The 18,924-nt window shown below is 37.6% G+C and overlaps 2 protein-coding genes across 4 annotated transcripts; both read left to right on the forward strand.

The window, feature by feature from the left end:
- Nucleotides 1-4,217: 4,217 nt before the first annotated feature.
- On the forward strand, nucleotides 4,218-9,254 carry tuba8l2 (tubulin, alpha 8 like 2). The gene is made up of 4 exons (XM_065254152.2): nucleotides 4,218-4,361; nucleotides 7,455-7,677; nucleotides 7,964-8,112; nucleotides 8,194-9,254. Exons 1-4 carry the CDS (start codon nucleotides 4,359-4,361, stop codon nucleotides 9,166-9,168), a joined length of 1,350 nt encoding a protein of 449 aa, XP_065110224.1. The 5' UTR covers nucleotides 4,218-4,358; the 3' UTR covers nucleotides 9,169-9,254.
- A 931-nt stretch (nucleotides 9,255-10,185) lies between these two features.
- Nucleotides 10,186-18,739, forward strand: stk16 (serine/threonine kinase 16). 3 transcript variants are annotated; one of them, XM_065254154.1, is made up of 8 exons: nucleotides 10,186-10,278; nucleotides 10,756-10,890; nucleotides 13,104-13,323; nucleotides 13,583-13,716; nucleotides 14,384-14,504; nucleotides 14,602-14,697; nucleotides 15,876-15,997; nucleotides 17,979-18,739. In XM_065254154.1, exons 2-8 carry the CDS (start codon nucleotides 10,805-10,807, stop codon nucleotides 18,118-18,120), a joined length of 921 nt encoding a protein of 306 aa, XP_065110226.1. In that variant the 5' UTR covers nucleotides 10,186-10,278; nucleotides 10,756-10,804; the 3' UTR covers nucleotides 18,121-18,739. The 3 variants fall into 3 exon arrangements, with proteins under 3 accessions (XP_065110226.1, XP_065110227.1, XP_065110225.1); XM_065254155.2 differs by lacking the exon at nucleotides 10,186-10,278 and adding an exon at nucleotides 10,361-10,581; XM_065254153.2 differs by lacking the exon at nucleotides 10,186-10,278 and having other exon boundaries at nucleotides 10,624-10,890.
- The last annotated feature ends 185 nt before the right edge of the window (nucleotides 18,740-18,924 follow it).

Here is an 18,924-nt window from a genome sequence, read left to right on the forward strand (position 1 = left end):
GAAACATTCTAGGTAAGCACTCTGTGTAAACAAGATGCAAAAACATTGTCATAAAGAGCGTGCCGTAGTGAGGACAAGCGTGTCATCACAACATGAAGTTAAGGTACAAGGGATTTACACAATAGGAGAGAGCGGAGACAGTTGCAACATGGGACAGCTGCAACATGGCTTATTTCTTCAATTGATGAAACTCATAGAGCACATGCTTAGTTTAGCCCCCTCCTCTATTCTGGAAGAAAGCAGTCACATGTGACCATCTCTTCTTTTAAAAAATACAATTCTAGATAAAAAAGTATTTTTGTAGGTTCTTTGTTTTTGTCATACTGTCATCTGATTTTAATGAGTGTTCTGTTAGCTTCTAATAAGACATAAGCTAGCATGTTTCAAAGCTATAATGTCTAGCTGGGATAACAAGTTTTATCATGGCTGTCACTTTAGGGACAATTGCAACATGTTGTTGCAACTGTCTCTTTTCACAGCATTGTTGAAATAAACATGTTTTAGTATGAGGAAATCCACAATAGATAGTTCAGAAATGTTAACAAAATAATTTCAGTAAATTTTAGTGATATAAAAATGTTTTGCAGTTGAAATTTATTTCAATAATTATCCAAAACATAGTTTGTCACTGGTATCAAAATATGTTTTTCTCTTAACTAGTCTTTGTCTTTACAAAGCCAGTGATATGGGGTCAGTTGCAACATTTCACTGTGTCTTATAACTTTAAATTGTATGCATGCTATCATATTTAAACATGTAGCCTTATGGGATGGCAGCTGACAGACGCAGGTTTAATGCATTACACTTACAGCAAAAGTGCTGAAATCGTTCTCACTCTCCCCTACCACAAAACACACACAAAATGTGAAAAGTCACACATCTCTTACAAAAGCAAATACTTCATTTATATTTTATTTTAGCTTTTTGGTATTTTGCTAAGTAACTACACACAACCATGGAATCATCATCCTTCCTCCATTCTCTTCTCCTGTGTCGTCTTCCTATTCCGCTTTTAACTTTTACTCACATTTCCTTAAACTCTCAGTTCTCCTTTATCATCTTCACAATCTAATGTGGGCACTCACACTTTTGTCTACATAAGACTACAGCTACGTTTGTCTACACTGCAGTGTTTATGAATGACTCCGTTTAGAAGTCTGGATGAAATTTTTACATAATTATACATTGGACTGTAGAGTATTGCACTTAACGCAGGTACTGTAGTATATTGCACTTAAAAAACCTTTGCACTTTATTGAACACAATCCTTGTTACGTAGGAAAAAAGTGCCTAGAAACATACCATGAAAATTTGACTTTTTTCATGTTTAAGTGCCATAATTTGGTCCCCAGTGCTTCTATCAACCTAAAAAATGTAAATTAGATCAACCCAGTAACTTAGTTTTGGTAAACCATTCTTCACAAGCATGTGAAAAAATAAGTAATTGAAATTTGGCTCCCCTTGTGATGTCAGATACCGCCCATTAATCTGCACCAGAGTCGTATAATAACAGAGTTACGAAACGCTTTGATCTCGCCGCCGCGCGGTCACGTGATTCATGTAACGTTCTACAGTTCCAAACCAAGCAGGGCTGTCAATCTGTTTGCATAGGTTTTCAGCTATTTTAGGTAAATATTAGCTTGTAATGGGAATTGATCACTATACTTACTGTGTTTATAACGTTTTTTTTACTAGGGAGTGATGGAAATACAGTAAATCAGTTAATAAAGATAAACAGTTAATTGTGATCCAAATATAACTGTGGTTATCTATACCAACTACAGCAACACAGTTGATCTTTTATTTTTGTAGCAAAATATGGCTATATAAATGGCTATCAATCTGCTAAAAACATAATTCCTACACTTTTAATATATTAAAATCACAAAAAAGATCGCCAACGCGGTTATTTGTAACAGTGAAGCATAACAGAAACACACTAAATTCATATTTTAAATTCACATTAAATGTTAATATAATCAGGGTGCGATTTGCCGGGGGGGATGCGTGGGATTTCCCCCTTTCTGGTCAATGTATCCCTGCCTCTGCTTAATTATTTTTATCCCCGGTGGGGATAAATTTATCCCCCCCTCAAAGTGATCAGTGCTACTACACTTGTGGCGAGACGGATCACAAAACTTATCACGGATCCGTGGTTTGATTAAAGTCAATTTTGTTTTAAAATGCGCTGCTTTGGCTGGCTCTGATACAGCTGCCGCGCAGCCTCTCTGTATTCACCACTCTGCATGCAGACTTGCTCAATGTCCCGCCCACGGCGCTATCTGATTGGTTACAGACCCGGTTACACCTCACGAGTAGCCTATCAACACATGCGAGATGGTTATGGAGCTGTGTGTCGAAACGGTGTAAGGCAGCATATTCATCGGCATATTAATAAAGCGGGAATAAACATAACAATCTGATTATCTGTTTATGATGACAAGCAGAGTTAGTGTCCCAGTCACACCACTGAGAATGGCCGAAGTTACACGCAGATGAGGCGTTTAGCGAGGTGCGGGCGCGTCCAGTTTGCGCAAATGAGGCTAAGTGACTATACATAATGCATCTGTCTTTTCTATCATTTCACTGTAGCTCCGCATTGCGGTGTAAAGTTAATGTTATTACTTTAAAAGCAGCAGTAAAACTGTTTCTACTGTAATGGTTTAACTTTGCAATCAAGACATTGTTCATATTTATATTTAAGTTGACACTACATTGTGCCATACAGTTTTGCCATTCAAGATTTAATTCTTACGCGTTTTTCGTTGTGCATGATCACAGTTCATATGTGTGGGGAAAGATAAGCTATTAGAATAAAAATATTGCGTTAGGCTGCTTCATGAGTTAATAAGAAAAAATATTTTACAATTCCTGCAAATGCAGTGATGAGTTCATGTTCTCATTATTTATTTTTATGAATTAAAATGTTTTGAAATGTGCTGTGGACAGAGACGCATTATGTCAAGAATTATAAAAAATCGTCAATAAGCTCATAATTTGCGCTAAAATAGTCTAAATGTTAAGTTTTAAAACCATTTTAAAAAGCTGGTTATATTTTGATGTTTCTGCGCAAGTTCAGCAGACAGTGAGGTTCGGGTTGTTCCGATCAGAGCTCGTGAGCGGAGAGCGCATTTCTGAATATTAGAAATATTTTAATTAGAAATATATAAAAAAATAATAATAATATTATAATGGATTTTTGTTAGGTCAGACAATGATTACCAAATTTCTCTCTCATATTGCTCTTCTTAACCACTGAAAACAGTCAAAAAAGTAAAAACTAGTGGTGGGTACAAAATAACTCATGACGAAATATGGTGGGTGCCCACCGTCGCCGAATTCGACGCCTATGAAAACATCCCCCCCTCTGTTTTTTTCACAAATCGCACCCTGAATATAATCATACATGATTTTCGAGGATACATCACTCGTATTACTTACCAAACACAATGAAACACATAGCAGCATTGTGAAGCAGTGTGACTTTCTTATAAGGCATTTAGCTTGTCGCTGTTGCCCCCTAGTGTTACTCGTAATATATAAAAAAGATAAGTATAAAGTAGATGGCCACCAGTAATAAAATATTAAACCATTAAATCTATATTATTCACACATTATACACAACTCATTAAAATATAAAAAATTTACTAGTTATTTTTAACGATAATCATTACCTACAGCAGAGTTCATAAAATATCACTGTTGACTATATTAATGAAATGTCCGAAAATGTAAAGAGAAACGGTAATTTCATCGATTTACCAGCAGGTGCCATTGAAATGAATGGGCTTCAGTGCTGCGTTTGGAACTATGCGTCACTACCGGTCACTACATGAAACGCTGTTTCTTCCGCATTCCATTCTTACAACGGACGTCTATGTGAGTGTCGTAACTCTATTATTATACGACTCTGATCTGCACTATCCAACCACGCCACTGCCATTTAGGACAGAGATCAGCTCATTTTCATGTTAAAGGAAAACTGTATAATTAAAACAGGCCATAATATCTCAAATAACCATGAAGAATAAATAAGAAAAGCCTGGTAAAAAACTTTAGGGGTTAAGTTGCTGGATGGGACTAAGTTTTTAAATGGAATCCTTGGGTTTGGCGTCTCCTTGCAATTACGCATCTATGCGATAGTTTCGCACGTTTTGACCCTTTAGGCTTTCCATACCCTCGGCTTCACCGCAGTCAACAAACCACGCCCCCCGTGACGTCGCAGACACCAAGGATTTAGTGAGATGCGTTGTGCGCAGAGGCTCAAACTGTCTCACTTAAACCACATTGCAGGTACGCAGTGAGAGGGAAAGACTTCTTCAAATATTTTCTTGAAAACCATCCAATACTGAATCAAAATGGTGAGTACAACGTTATTTGTTAATACAGACTACTCAAGTTAAACCTACTGTGAAACATATTTTCCTTGTAAACACGTAATAGACGTTTTGTAGCTCAATGTTACCCAAATCGTGATAGATTACTCAAAATGTTTTCTACTTGTTTGCCCTACTTTATAATTTGAGATATTTATAATAGATTTATCTTTAAAAAAAAAATAAAAACCAGTTTTAACGAAACTATTGTATAAACGCAGCGAAGCTATGTGGTTGTGAAAGTAGCAAAGACGATTGTATAATTTTATTATTAAGAAACATTGGTCTGTATTTGCTTTGATTTAATGCGTAAGTTATGTGAAACGCTCGTGGTGGGCCTTTGGGCGTGCGACTGTGACGCATTTCCGCAATAACTGACATTGTAAATAAAGTTGTTTTTCAAATGTTTAATCATTTTGGCGCCCAATTTTCAAAAATTGATAAGGGAACTGAACAAAGGTAGTAAGTTTTAAAAACGTTTGACGGTCATAATCAACATCTTTCTATTTTTGTCCTCTCTTGGAATGTCGTAGAAGTAATTTTATAAAGATTTTATTTTTGCTTATTTTTGTAATTTAAAAAAATATTTTCATAGGCATTCCACATACTTCTATAAACAGCTTAAGTTAACCTATTCATGTACATGTGCATATAAAAACATAAGACTACGTTATGTGTCATATTACATAAGACACGCAAAATAGTCAAACATTGTATAACTTGTCTTCCATTTATAAAATGGCTTCGTTTCTGGAGACGCCCATTGTAGTAATGCACGTGTGTCATGGTGTGGCCGTGGGTGTGTTCGTGTTTGCCCTAAATGCGGATGTAGTTGCTGAATTTGCAAGTTCAATGATCCAGGAAATAAAAACATTTGAAGACTTTTGATTTTATTAACCGAATTACATGTATATTGTTTCTAGATAACAATAGTTTGTGTGTATTATTTATTTACACTGTACTTTATTAGAATCTCACACTTTGGGTAAATGTTTGCGTAAAATACTGAGAGCCGGCCCACAGTATACAACAACAGAAGTGTGCTAAAGGTTACCAAGCTTGTTTTAAGCTATTAATACCACATGTGTAGGAGTTTGTTTGTGCTGAATTCCATGGACAAATGGTTCTTACATTTGAAATGACCCAATTCACACTCCAGAGGTCTTGTTTGGAATTTGGGCGCTCTGAATGTGATTAACCCTTTGGTTCTCAAACTGGGGGGTGGGGCCCCCTTGGGGGGCGTGAGATGGTGCTAGGGGGCCCCACATTTTGATGGAACCACACAAAGCATGTGTTGTAAGTACAACAAAACCCAAAAGTTACTGAAGGTTTATATAGATGGCTATACATACAAGTTTAAGCCCGGTAGATATGGAGTGAACAATGCGAGACTGCTAAATGTAGATAGATAAACATATTAGGACAAGATGGCAACTCACTGTGGGTTGTGAGGAAGCAAACTACTAGCGGAGAAAGATGAACCACCCATAAATAACTTCTAACCTGGCTGCCATGTCCTAACTTGGCAGTCCCACATGACTGCGGGAACTCTTTCCCAACCCCCTTTGAGTCACCGTATACTGAAAGTGAAGTAAAAATAGCGCCCGTCCACAAGAGAAGAGAATTTGGAGGAAGAGTCATGCACACAGGAGCATCAGAGTCTGGAAGTTTCTTTAATGACAGCATTGGACTGAAGTAGGGCAGCTCTCCAATGAGAGGCACCGATTCAGCGTCACCAGATCATTACATAGCACTTTTTTATTACTTCCGCTAAATAAAAGTGATGTGATTTTACCTGTGTCATGCTTACAAAGCTATTCAACAACAATCATTATAATAACAATAGATTTGAGTATATGAATTATGGGGCGGTTTCCCAGACAGGGTTTAGATTAATCCAGGACTGTGCCTTAGTTATTAGGATATTTAAGTAGTTTTTACAAAAAAAAAACAATACTGGTCTATTTTGAGAACCTACATCAATGCCATGGTTTTTTAAGATATGGCAGTACATTGTGTTTTTAAATTCAAGCACCTCCAAACATGCCTTGATTTTAGTCTTGGATTAGGATAAGCCCTGTTCGGGAAACCGCCCCTATAAGATTTGTGAAGTATAACTACATTATGAATACAAACATGCCCTTCATTTATTGTAATAATACACTTTGGCTTTACAATTTGGGAAGGACCTCTATTCATTTATATAGCATTATATTTGCAATACAAAGGTCATGGGTTCGATCCCATATGGTTGTTTGGCGTATACAGCATCTGTGAATGCATAGTTTTGACATAAAATGCATAAGTTCACACATCTTACAAACAAGTTGAAATTGTTAAACTAAATTGTGAAGGACATAACTTTAGTTTTTGAAAAGCTCCTTTACCGCAACTTGTATAATATGTACATGGAAAATTACACATGTAATGCATGTTTTCCATGTAGACTCCTTATCCTATTCAAAGCTTTGTTTATCCCTCTATTGAATTGCAACACTCCTTTTCTAGGGAACATGCTAGAAATTCCATGTTAGGGTGCAGTCTGATAAAAACCTGTAGGAGTTGCTGTTAACACCTAAAGCCGTTTTACCTGTACAATCATGCAAAACAGCTGGGTTTTTGTAATGCAACTGTTATAGTTATTAAGGTTAGTAGTAGATATAGGTCTGTCTACCAGATGGGTCGAGTGTCACGTCATAAACTAGTGAGTCTATTGGAAACTCCTTTGACAAACAAATGAGGTGTTTAATGGACTCATTTCAAGGCTGTGTGCCAAATGCAGTGGCTTTGTTATTCCAGGTTTGTTATTTAGCTAAGCACAAACCCATGACTGGAGACAAAAACAGGATCGAGGGCTAATGCATGATCTGGCCGGCACCTTTAGGTATCCAGGCAGCTGCAGATGTCAGTCACCTGCAACTGACATTCAATAGTTAACAAACATGTTTTTTCACTTCTGCCCCCTGGTGGATGATAACCAAAGTCGGAAACCACACAAAAGCCAAAACCGCATACATTTTTTGCATGTGATGTTTAGTTTAAATGTCACTAATACCATTTAATAATTTGTCTCCACAGCGTGAGTGTATCTCTGTCCACGTTGGCCAGGCTGGTGTCCAGATGGGTAACACCTGTTGGGAGTTGTACTGTCTGGAGCATGGCATCCAGCCCGATGGTCAGATGCCCGATCACAAGCCTGTTGGTTGCCACGATGATTCATTTACCACCTTCTTCAGCGACACCGGAGCTGGAAAATATGTCCCCCGTGCCATCTTTGTAGACCTTGAGCCTACAGTCATCGGTAAAAATTGGTGTGCTTGCTAGCTTTAAGACATTGGAGCAAAGGGTTTTTCCTGTGTTAATGTATTTGTTGTTTAAACAAGGCTATAGGACCGGTTTTCATAGCCAATAACCTTTGGTCATGTATACCAACTTTGAAAACGTCAATATTTTTGGTTTGTTTTACCCAAAGGAGAGACATGCAGTTATTGATCATACCAATACTACATATTGGTGTTTTTTCTTGCAGTGACATCTGGCCTGTAATTGTAATGGTGTAAAATATATTTTTGTTCTTTTGCTTGCAGATGAGGTCCGCACAGGCACTTATCGCCAGCTGTTCCATCCTGAACAACTTATTTCAGGCAAAGAGGATGCTGCAAATAACTATGCCCGCGGACACTACACTATTGGCAAAGAGATCATTGACTCCGTCTTGGACCGCATACGCAAATTGGTAACGTAAAACATTAGTCTTCACGAATTACTGAGTTCGAAGCAGTTTCACGATAACAAAGTTTAATCCTGTTCGTTACAGGCTGACCAATGTACCGGACTGCAAGGTTTCCTCGTTTTCCACAGTTTCGGTGGAGGCACAGGCTCAGGTTTTACCTCCCTTCTGATGGAGCGTCTCTCTGTTGACTTCGGAAAGAAGTCCAAGCTGGAGTTCGCCATCTACCCTGCTCCTCAGGTCTCCACAGCTGTGGTTGAGCCGTACAACTCCATCTTGACCACCCACACCACCCTGGAGCATTCCGACTGCGCGTTCATGGTGGACAATGAAGCCATCTACGATATCTGCAGGAGGAACCTGGACATCGAACGTCCGTCCTACACCAATCTCAACAGGCTCATTAGCCAGATCGTCTCCTCGATTACCGCCTCTCTGCGGTTTGACGGCGCCCTGAACGTCGACCTGACGGAATTCCAGACCAACTTGGTGCCCTACCCTCGTATCCACTTCCCGCTGGCCACGTACGCTCCGGTTATCTCTGCTGAGAAGGCCTACCACGAGCAGCTCTCCGTGGCTGAGATCACCAACTCGTGCTTCGAGCCCTGCAACCAGATGGTGAAGTGCGACCCACGCCATGGAAAATACATGGCCTGCTGTTTGCTGTACAGAGGAGACGTGGTTCCGAAAGATGTCAATGTGGCCATCGCCGCCATCAAGACCAAGAGAAGTATCCAGTTTGTAGACTGGTGCCCCACTGGCTTCAAGGTGGGCATCAACTACCAGCCCCCAACCGTGGTACCCGGCGGAGATCTGGCCAAAGTGCAGAGAGCCGTGTGCATGCTTAGCAACACCACAGCCATCGCCGAGGCCTGGGCTCGTCTGGACCACAAATTTGACCTGATGTATGCCAAGAGAGCCTTCGTCCACTGGTATGTTGGTGAGGGCATGGAAGAGGGCGAGTTCTCTGAGGCCAGAGAAGACATGGCAGCTCTGGAGAAGGACTATGAAGAAGTGGGCATTGATTCATTTGAGGATGAGGAGGAAGGTGAAGAATACTAAAGGCAAAATGTGTGCTGTTTTCTGCCAGATTTGGACAGAATAATATGAATGAATATGAATAATTAAGAATAAAGATTTTAATTATTTTCCTTGTGGTTCTTTGAATTTTCTTTGAGTGTGTATATACAATTCAGTGTTTTAGTTTTTGTTGCTATAAAGCAAAATTTTCAACTACTGAAACATCCCATCTAGACTCCAACCCAAGAACTCCCAGGAAAAAAAGCAGGGTAACATTTTATTTAAAGGAAAACACCAGTTTTTCAATATTTTATCATATTCTTACCTCAACTTAGACAAATTATTACATGTTTTTTTCAATGCATACACTCAATCTTTACACAGCGCGTTGTGAATATGTAAGCATTTAGCCTAGCCGCATTCATTCTATAGGATCCAAACAGGGATGAATTTAAAAGCCACCAAACATTTCAATTTTTTCCGCCTTTTTAAAGACTGTTACACGAGTAGTTACGAGTAAGTATGGTGACACAAAATAAAACGTAGCGGATAAAAAATGAGAACTATATTGTATGGTAGAAGAGCACTTAGTAAAATATTGAAAACCTGATATTTTCATTTAAAGGTTTTATTTACAACATCATTTAATTTCAGGCTTTACAAACAAATACACCACATTTATAAATGTATATAAAATAGTTTTTAATTAATAATGGATATTTTTTCTTAAGGACCTCTGATATCAGGGTGAAAATCTGAGTTTAAAAAAAAGAAATGAATTATAACACGAAAAAAAATAAGGTTAATGCACAATGTGTAAGGATTTTTTTAAGAACAGTATTTATATCGTTATGTTTATAATAATTTGGTTTGTTCTCAATATTTTAAAAGGCTCATGTTTATATATATTTTTTTACTTATATTTTAATGGCATATTACAAACAAAATTGTTTGCTCATAGACAACATTAAACAATACAGAAGTGAAAGTTTATCTTTACGATAAAGTCACTTTCCCAGCCAGACAATTGCTGTGTCACAGCGACGAATGGGTTAAATCGACGGCTTTAGTATGCGTCATTACGTCACAGTGACGTTGATGGTGTACACGGAAAATCTTACCGCAGAAAACAAGCTACAGCTTCTCTTAAAGGTAAACCGAGTCTCATTTTAAATGAGCAAAAACATTTTTAATTCCCTCTTAATCACATATGAGACTTACCTGTGATAAAGTTTAATTTTATTGTTCTAAAAACCGAATTAAGTGTAGTTTATTGGGCACATCATCGACGCTCAGCATAAACTAATTAAGTTACAGTATTGAAAGTGCCACGTGTAACTTACTCGTGAGAAATAAATTAAATCGTCATTAGTTCCTGTTCTCAACACGTTCCCGTTAAAAGTAATTTCGGACAATAAGTATTGTTAACGCAACAGGGCGCGACAAAAGAGAAAGGTGAGAAGCGCGTCATGACGCAGTTAACGCTGGGATACCGGCGTGAGGATGGTGAATAATTGATTTCACTGAGAAGCATACTGTTAGGTTTTGTAATGCCGTTTCACTGGAGAATTTTGTCATGGATTTTATAAAGAAAATAACCAGATTTGATCATGAAATCTTTGTGTCCAGTGCCTCTTGTTCATCCCTGGTCGGTCTGATAAGCGATGCTCCAGAGAGAATGGGACAAGCTTTGTGTATCTGCTCTCGCAGTGCCATCACCATCGACAACAAAAGATACTATTTCATCCAGAAGCTAGAAGAAGGGTGAGATCATCATCAAAATTCTGTGTTCGCTTACAGGAAGGTGCCAAAACGTAACGTTATGGTATTTACATTTATTTAGAAGACACATAAATGTATTTATTTGAGAGAGCAGTTAACATTTTTTCTATGGCATTTTGGACATTGTGGTATCGTGGTATTACAAATGACAATTTTTCCATATTTACTGTAGTACTACCATGGACATATTTTGGACGTGCATAGTATTACCATGGTTTTTTTTGGACATGCACCATGATACTACCATATTATTTTGGACATGGACCATGGTAGTACCATGGTATTTTGGACGTGCTCTATAGGACAACTACGATATTTTGGGTGTGCACCATGATACTACCATAATATTTGGACATGGACCATGGTAGTACTATTATGGTATTTCAGACATGCATTGTAGTAGTACCATGCTTTTTTGGACATGCACCATGGTGCTATAATGATATTTTGGAAGTGGACCATGATAGTACTATGGTTTTTTGGACGTGCACTGGTCCGTTGTACTACCATACTATTTTGGACATGCACTGTAGTATTACCATGGTATTTTGGACATGCTCTATAGTACAACTATGATATTTTGGACGTGCTCCATGGTTCTGTCATTGTAGTTTTTGGCGTGCACCATGATACTACCATAATATTTTGGACATGGACCTTGGTAGTACCATAGTATTTTGGACGTGCATCAATCCGTTGTACTATCATGGTATTTTGGACACGCACTATTGTATTGCCATGTTTTTTTTTTGACATGCCCCTTGATACTACCATTATATTTTGGACATCCACTATAGTATTACCGTGGTATTTTGGACGTGCATCGGTCCGTTGTACTGTCATGGTATTTTGGACATACACTCTAGTATTACCATGTTTGTTTGTTTTTTGGACATGCACCATGGTACTACCATGATACATGATGTGCACCATGGTGCTACCATGATATTTTGGGCGTGTACCATGATACTATCATCATAATTTGGATGTGCACTGTGGTTGTACCATAGTATTTTGGATGTTCATCGGTCCATTATATTATCATTGTATTTTGGACGTGCTCCATGGTACTGCCATGGTATTTTGGGCGTGAACCGTGATACTACTATAATATTTGGACATGCACCATGGTAGTACCATGGTTTTTTTTATGTGCACGGCCGGGTCTGTTGTACTATCATGGTATTTTGCATATGCACTATAATATTACCATGATATTTTAGACGTTCTGTATGTACAATCATGATATTTTGGACGTGCTCGATGGTACTACCATGGTATTTTGGGCGTGAACCGCGATACTACCATAATATTTGGACGTGCACCATGTTTTTTTTAACGTGCATGGGTCTGTTGGACTATTATGGTGTTTTGGACATGCACTATAGTAATACTATGGTATTTTGGACGTGCTCCTTGATGTATTGGATGTGCACCATGGTACTCCCATAGTATTTTGGACGTGCACTGGTCCGTTGTACTATCATGCCATTTTGGACATGCACTATAGTATTACCATGTTTTTTTTTTGGACATGCACAATGGTACTACCATGATACATGATGTGCACCATGGTGCTACCATGATATTTCGGGCGTGCACCATGATACTATCATCATAATTTGGATGTGCACTGTGGTTGCACCTTAGTATTTTGGACGTTCATCGGTCCATCATACTTTCATTGTATTTTGGACGTGCTCCATGGTACTGCCATGGTATTTTGGGCGTGAACCGTGATACTACTATAATATTTGGACATGCACCATGGTAGTACCATGGTTTTTTTTAACGTGCATGGGTCTGTTATACTATTATGGTATTTTGGACATGCACTATAGTATTACTATGGTATTTTGGACGTGCTCCTGGACATGCACTATAGTATTACTATGGTATTTTGGACGTGCTCCTTGATATATTGAATGTGCACCATGGTACTCCCATAATATTTTGGATGTGCACTGGTCCGTTGTACTATCATGCTATTTTGGACATGCACTATAGTATTACCATGGTATTTTGGATGGCTCTGTGGTATTTTGGACATATATGATTGTAATTTTTTGATACACTTTTAATAGTGTACTATATTAACTAATGTCTAAAGCACAATGTATTGATAAGGTTGATATGACCAACCCATACACATACAAGTGTTATTCAATCATTACCTACTTCTCTTCTTCATTTAGGGGTTTCAGCTACGTGGACCTTGTAGAAGGTTCACATGATGGACGGTTCTACGCTCTAAAACGGATCCTTTGCCATGATCGCGAGGGTCGTAAAGAGGCTCAGACCGAAGTGGAGATGCACCAACTCTTCAGTCACTCCAACATCCTCAGTTTGACCGCACACACCTTTGTGGAGAGAGGAGGAAAATGTGAAGCCTGGCTGTTGCTACCATACATCAGTGTGAGTATCAGATTGATATACCCTAACATGGTACTAAAATTATGTTCATTGTATTTTTGTGGTGCCATCACGGCACATGTCTGAGAATCCATAGTAGTACTGTGGTACTCTTTGGCAACGTTATAAAAGTGATACAGGGATATCATACTTGCAAAATGATATTAGCATCATTTTTATTGGCAAATGAAAAGATGGTTATGCAGGACAGTGTTTTTACAAGTGATTCAGTGGTAGTTTTTCCTCTATTTCTCCTGTGCAGAAAGGAAGTCTCTGGTCAGTTCTTGAGAAACTGCGGGATAAGGGAAGCTCCATGCCTGAAAGCCGTATCTTACACATTCTGCATGGTATCTGTGAAGGACTTCAAGCTATTCATGACAAAGGTTATGCTCACAGGTACTTTTACTCCACAACAATAATCTTACAGTGTTTCCCATACATTTATTTATTTGTGGCGACCTGCCACACAATCAAAACTGACTGCCACATATAGATTTTTGCACAGCGTGTTTTTTACAACCCCCCCCTTACACAACAGGGCTTGTACTCACATAACTCGGCATAATTCGCCACAGTCCGCTGTGACTCTGAAACCTGGTTTATACTTGACGCATCAGCCATTGATGCGCGTTGCAAATATTTCATCATGTTTGTGAGTCCAAAGTGCGCAAGATACCTTTCATGTGCCGTTGTGCACAGAATTTTTTGTGCAGACGCGTCAAGTATATGCTTTGTGTGTGGCTCCAAAAATGGACTGCATATTAATTACCCATTATTCACCCATTTCCCTGGTGAATGTGCCGTTTTTGGGAAACACTGTCTTAATCCTAAATATAGACTGATCCAAAGTACAAAAAAAAGATAAAAATAAAATATCATCATTATTAGAATGACTCTTTTTTTTTTATAAGCTTACAAAGTGCTTCCACGAGAGCAAATGTCACAGTCGTATTTTATTTTAAAATCTTAACATATTTTATACACTTTAAACTCATGCTGTTTTTTTGAGCTGAAATATTTGTGAGTAAGCGTTGACGGTGTTTAATTGTGTTTCTAAAAACAGAGACTTGAAACCAACCAATGTTTTACTGGATGAGAACAACTGCCCTTATTTAATGGATTTGGGATCCATGAACAAGGCCAGAATTGAAGTCCGGGGCTCACGGGAAGCAATGACAATCCAGGTCAGATTCGAGAAGTGTCTTTTAAAGAATGATTATATTATCTGTGACTGGAAACATTTAATGAATCATGTTCTTTATACTTGTTTATCTGTTTTAGGATTGGGCATCTCAGAGATGTACCATCTCGTACAGGGCACCAGAGCTGTTTAATGTGGAGAGTCATTGTATCATTGATGAAAGAACTGATATCTGGGTAATTGTCTTCTATTTTTTATCTATTATTATCAATTTTTTGTATCTCTGAATATTTCGTATGGTTCAGATTTCTGGGGTTATACGCCTTATTTAGTCGGCCGCCATATCGATTCCTAACTGAGGCTGTGAGGGTGTATGTCCAGAGCGTCCACTTTAAACCTTTTGTTTTGTATTGGGATGCTGGTCCTTCAGCCATCAAAACACAAATAATTCATCATTTTACAAATTTCCTAAGTACAAAGAACCGTAGAAATCATGGATTTTTTTAAATGAGAAGGGACTTTTCTTTAAAACACTAATATAGTCCTGTAACTAAGTACATATCTCCAATTCGTACAGATTATAAAAACGCAAGGAATGAATATGTTAAAAACTTTCCTTTGCAAAGTCTTTTTAAGCACATTGACTGAAATCCACAGAAGCAGGATTCCTTAATAACATTTGTACACTACTTTGGGGGTTTAAATGGGGTTTTACCTCAAACAATATTTGCACAAATCACGTAAGTAGCTTGTTATCAAGTCAATCACACGTTTTAAGTCAATGTTCCTGCCTAAAAACAAACTTAACGAAGAAAATATATGGGGCATAATATTATGATCTATACAAACTGGAGAGTTGTTGTCATAAAATATTGTATTGTTGCACTATATTAGTGTTTTGATGAAAAGTAAACATGCTTACATCTGTTCACACGCAAATGTGTCAGACCGGAATCGCAAAATATTTTGCATTTCACTGCCTACCAAAGTTTAATTCTGATGAACCCTGACCTACAAAATCACGTTACTAGTAGAAAACCGGTACGTCATGGCGTGACCTTTCTCTACCCAAAAAGGCAAAGATGGACGAAGCAATCCCGCCATTTTCACAGCAACATCCAAAAAATATTTGCATGCTCGAAGTGTAGTGTGACCGCCCCTTTACTTTGAAAAGCTTTCATTCAGAGCTTGGCTAATGGTTAATTTGGATCAAGGCTGTAAAAGTAATTTACATTTCAAATTTTAAGTTAACCTCACAGAATTTAGCAACAAACACATCACACCCATGATGTTATTGCTGTGAATTATTTAACTGTTATGTCTCTCTATCTAATGTTAGTAAATGTTGTCCTTTCAATCCCTGAACCTCTGCATAATGTTTTGTCTGTGGTCTCATTGTTTTGTCTGGCTGTAGTCTCTAGGTTGTGTGTTGTACTCGATGATGATGCTCGAGGGACCCTATGACCTGATCTTTCAGAAAGGTGACAGCGTGGCTCTCGCTGTTCAAAATCCAGTGTCCATTCCACAGCCTTGCAGGTGAGCATGAGATCTTTTAGGCCTTGTGGGTCAAGGGCTTACTTGCATTTAAGCAAATGCTTTTATCCAAAGCACCTTAAGACATCACGCATTATTTCACATACTTTTCAATGTGGACACAGTAGGGCATAGTGTATCCCACGATGCAATGGGCTCAACTTTTGAGAGTTTAGAATTTTAAGAGTGATTAAGAAGATCAAGATCAAGAAGTTACACAAAAATATAATATTATATTATATATTATTATATAATAATACAAGAACTTTTGATAATGACATTGTGTAGTATACTACAGTTTGAACTGTGTATAGTGATTTGCTGCATACTGTTTAGCATACTTAAAAAATAGCAAGCATTAAAGGCACAATACATAGGATTTTCACCACTAGAGGTTGCTATTTTACCAAGCCCCTAAGGTGACGTTGGAGTAAAAAAATCTAAAGTTTAGTTTCATGTGCTCACGCGACACCTTCGTGTGCAAAATTTTATTTTAAGTTTAGTTGGCGTGCTCACGTGAAACTATCGCGTGCGCGTGTGATAGTTTAATGTACATGCGCGATAGTTTCACGTGACCATGCAAACTAAACTTAAAAAAAAACTAATCTTTATTGTCTCCATGTCCCCTTAGGGGCTCCATACTATTTCATAATAACACAATAACAATAAAAAGCGAAGTTAACTCATTCCCCGCCAGCCTTTGTTTTTTTTTGCCCGCCAGCATTTTTGGTGATTTTCACACATTTTTACAAAATGCCTTCCAGGAAAATGTTCTTCTTTAAATAAATAAACATACAAATATATCAAATAAAAGAACAGACGCTATTTCAAACAAACAAACAAAACGGCAAAAAAAAAAAAAAATTCAACAAGCTGAAAATGCATTTTTATAAAGGTATTTTGTTAGCGATCAGATTCAGAACGATTATCAAAACATACATGGAGTGTAAAATTAATAAATCATTTTTTGCTTCAGTTGGTTTATAAATTGGATAATTACGGTATTACAGATAACCATAAAAACTCATCAGGAATACGTTTTTTTCATGCAAATGTTTTCTCTTAATTGACGAGATAACTTGTCAATGGCGGGCAAAGAGTTAACAACATTATGATGAAGAGGTGAAGCCATTGGATCTAATGGAATTGGCTAAACATATTCATGGACAAGGTCATGAATTAATGTTTTAGGAATTATAAAATTAAGGATTTATCTGGATTTACAAATCCTTGGGAATTTTTGAGATAATATGTACACAACTCCATGGTTTATATTAGTGATGCACCGATGTATCGGCCGCCGATATTTATCGGCCGATTTTTGATGAATTTGAAACCATCGGCATATCGGCAATAGCACGAGGAAAACAATCGGTATCGGCCTATTAATTGACTGCATAAAGAAATCCATTATATGTAAAAAAAACGAGTTAATGTTGTTAATAAAATAAATGCTGAACAGCAAAAACCACCTTTGAAGGTTGTCATGCTGTCTTATTATATTTGTTTTAGCTTAATTTGTGTCTCTCTTATTATGTTGGTCAGTTGAATGTTAATTAGATCCAATCCATGTTCAGTAAAAATAATTTGATGCAGAAATAAACTAGCAAATAGACCAACTGTATAGTATTGTATACAAGTGTTTAATATCGGTATCGGCCAGAAGTTGTCTGTTTAAATCGGTACCGGTATCGGCCCAAAAAAATCCTATCGGTGCATCCCTAGTTTATATCAGTGTTTTTTTATATTTTATTTAAAAAATCTTACATATTGTGGCTTTAAACAGTATGTGGTACATAGCATGCACTAAACATTACACATGTATCCCATTTTGAGATTTCAAACTGACTAGTTGCAATTTTTAGTGTGTAAAGAGGAGTTGATTTGTGACAAAGACATGATAAGGTCATGTTTACTAAATAGCATGGCATCCGCAAACCTCCCATATTATGTATACATTATAACCTGTATGTCTCCGTCACAGTTATTCTCAAGGGCTTCAGACTCTCCTCAGCTCTACTATGGTGACCAATCCTCAGGAAAGACCCAGAATCAGCTGGGTACTTGACCAAGTCCAGAACCTTCGGGGCTCAGATGGGACAGCTATAGAGACAAATAGAGTATGATGCTTGTACAAAGGGAGCACCTAGATGATTTTTTGTTTTCAGTTGAATTTTTGGACTATGCACTCTCTCGCTTTCGGACAGAAGTTACTCCCTGAACTCACAGCCTGGCAAACATTTGCTTTCATACCTCACTGGGTTCAGAACGCAACGGTTAGACACGTATACACACTCGTGATAGATATCAATGTCTGTCTTTTTCTCAACAAAACTTTGCAGGTCCATATTTTATCCCAAATATGACTCAACCCCCATGTATGCAAAACCCTACAAATCACACAAAGGAGAGGGCAATAGTTCAGTTTGCTACATTGAATATTTTATTATTATTGTGTACTAATTGTAATTTGGCTTTAAGGTAAGTAAAGAAGAAAGTATTATCAACAATGTTTTTTTAAATTGCTTAAAATGGGCTACGCTTTATTTTACTGTGTTTCTTTACACGTTGCACGTACTTAGTACAGTAATAAGAATGAATTATGCATAATTACATGCAACTATTATATTAATATTACTCAATACTTGAAATATATATTTAAACTGTAACAAATACACCTTAAAATAAAGTGTAATCTGTAATTGATGTTTGTTATATACTTTTAGGAAATTGTCCCTGGGAAAAGAGAGATCCGTTATGTTAAAATATGCGGGGACTTTAAGTTGTCTTGAGTTTTTGTGATGATAAAGCCTTATTGTAACTGAGCCACGTGTTCATTTCTATTCAACTCACTGGAAAAGTCATCTTATTAAATTTGTTGCGGTGAATATTTTTGGATAGAAATCACTTTTCATGTTTTATGAATAAGA

This window comes from Paramisgurnus dabryanus, chromosome 4 (genome assembly GCF_030506205.2).
Source record: "Paramisgurnus dabryanus chromosome 4, PD_genome_1.1, whole genome shotgun sequence".
NCBI classification, from domain to species: Eukaryota; Metazoa; Chordata; class Actinopteri; order Cypriniformes; family Cobitidae; genus Paramisgurnus; species Paramisgurnus dabryanus.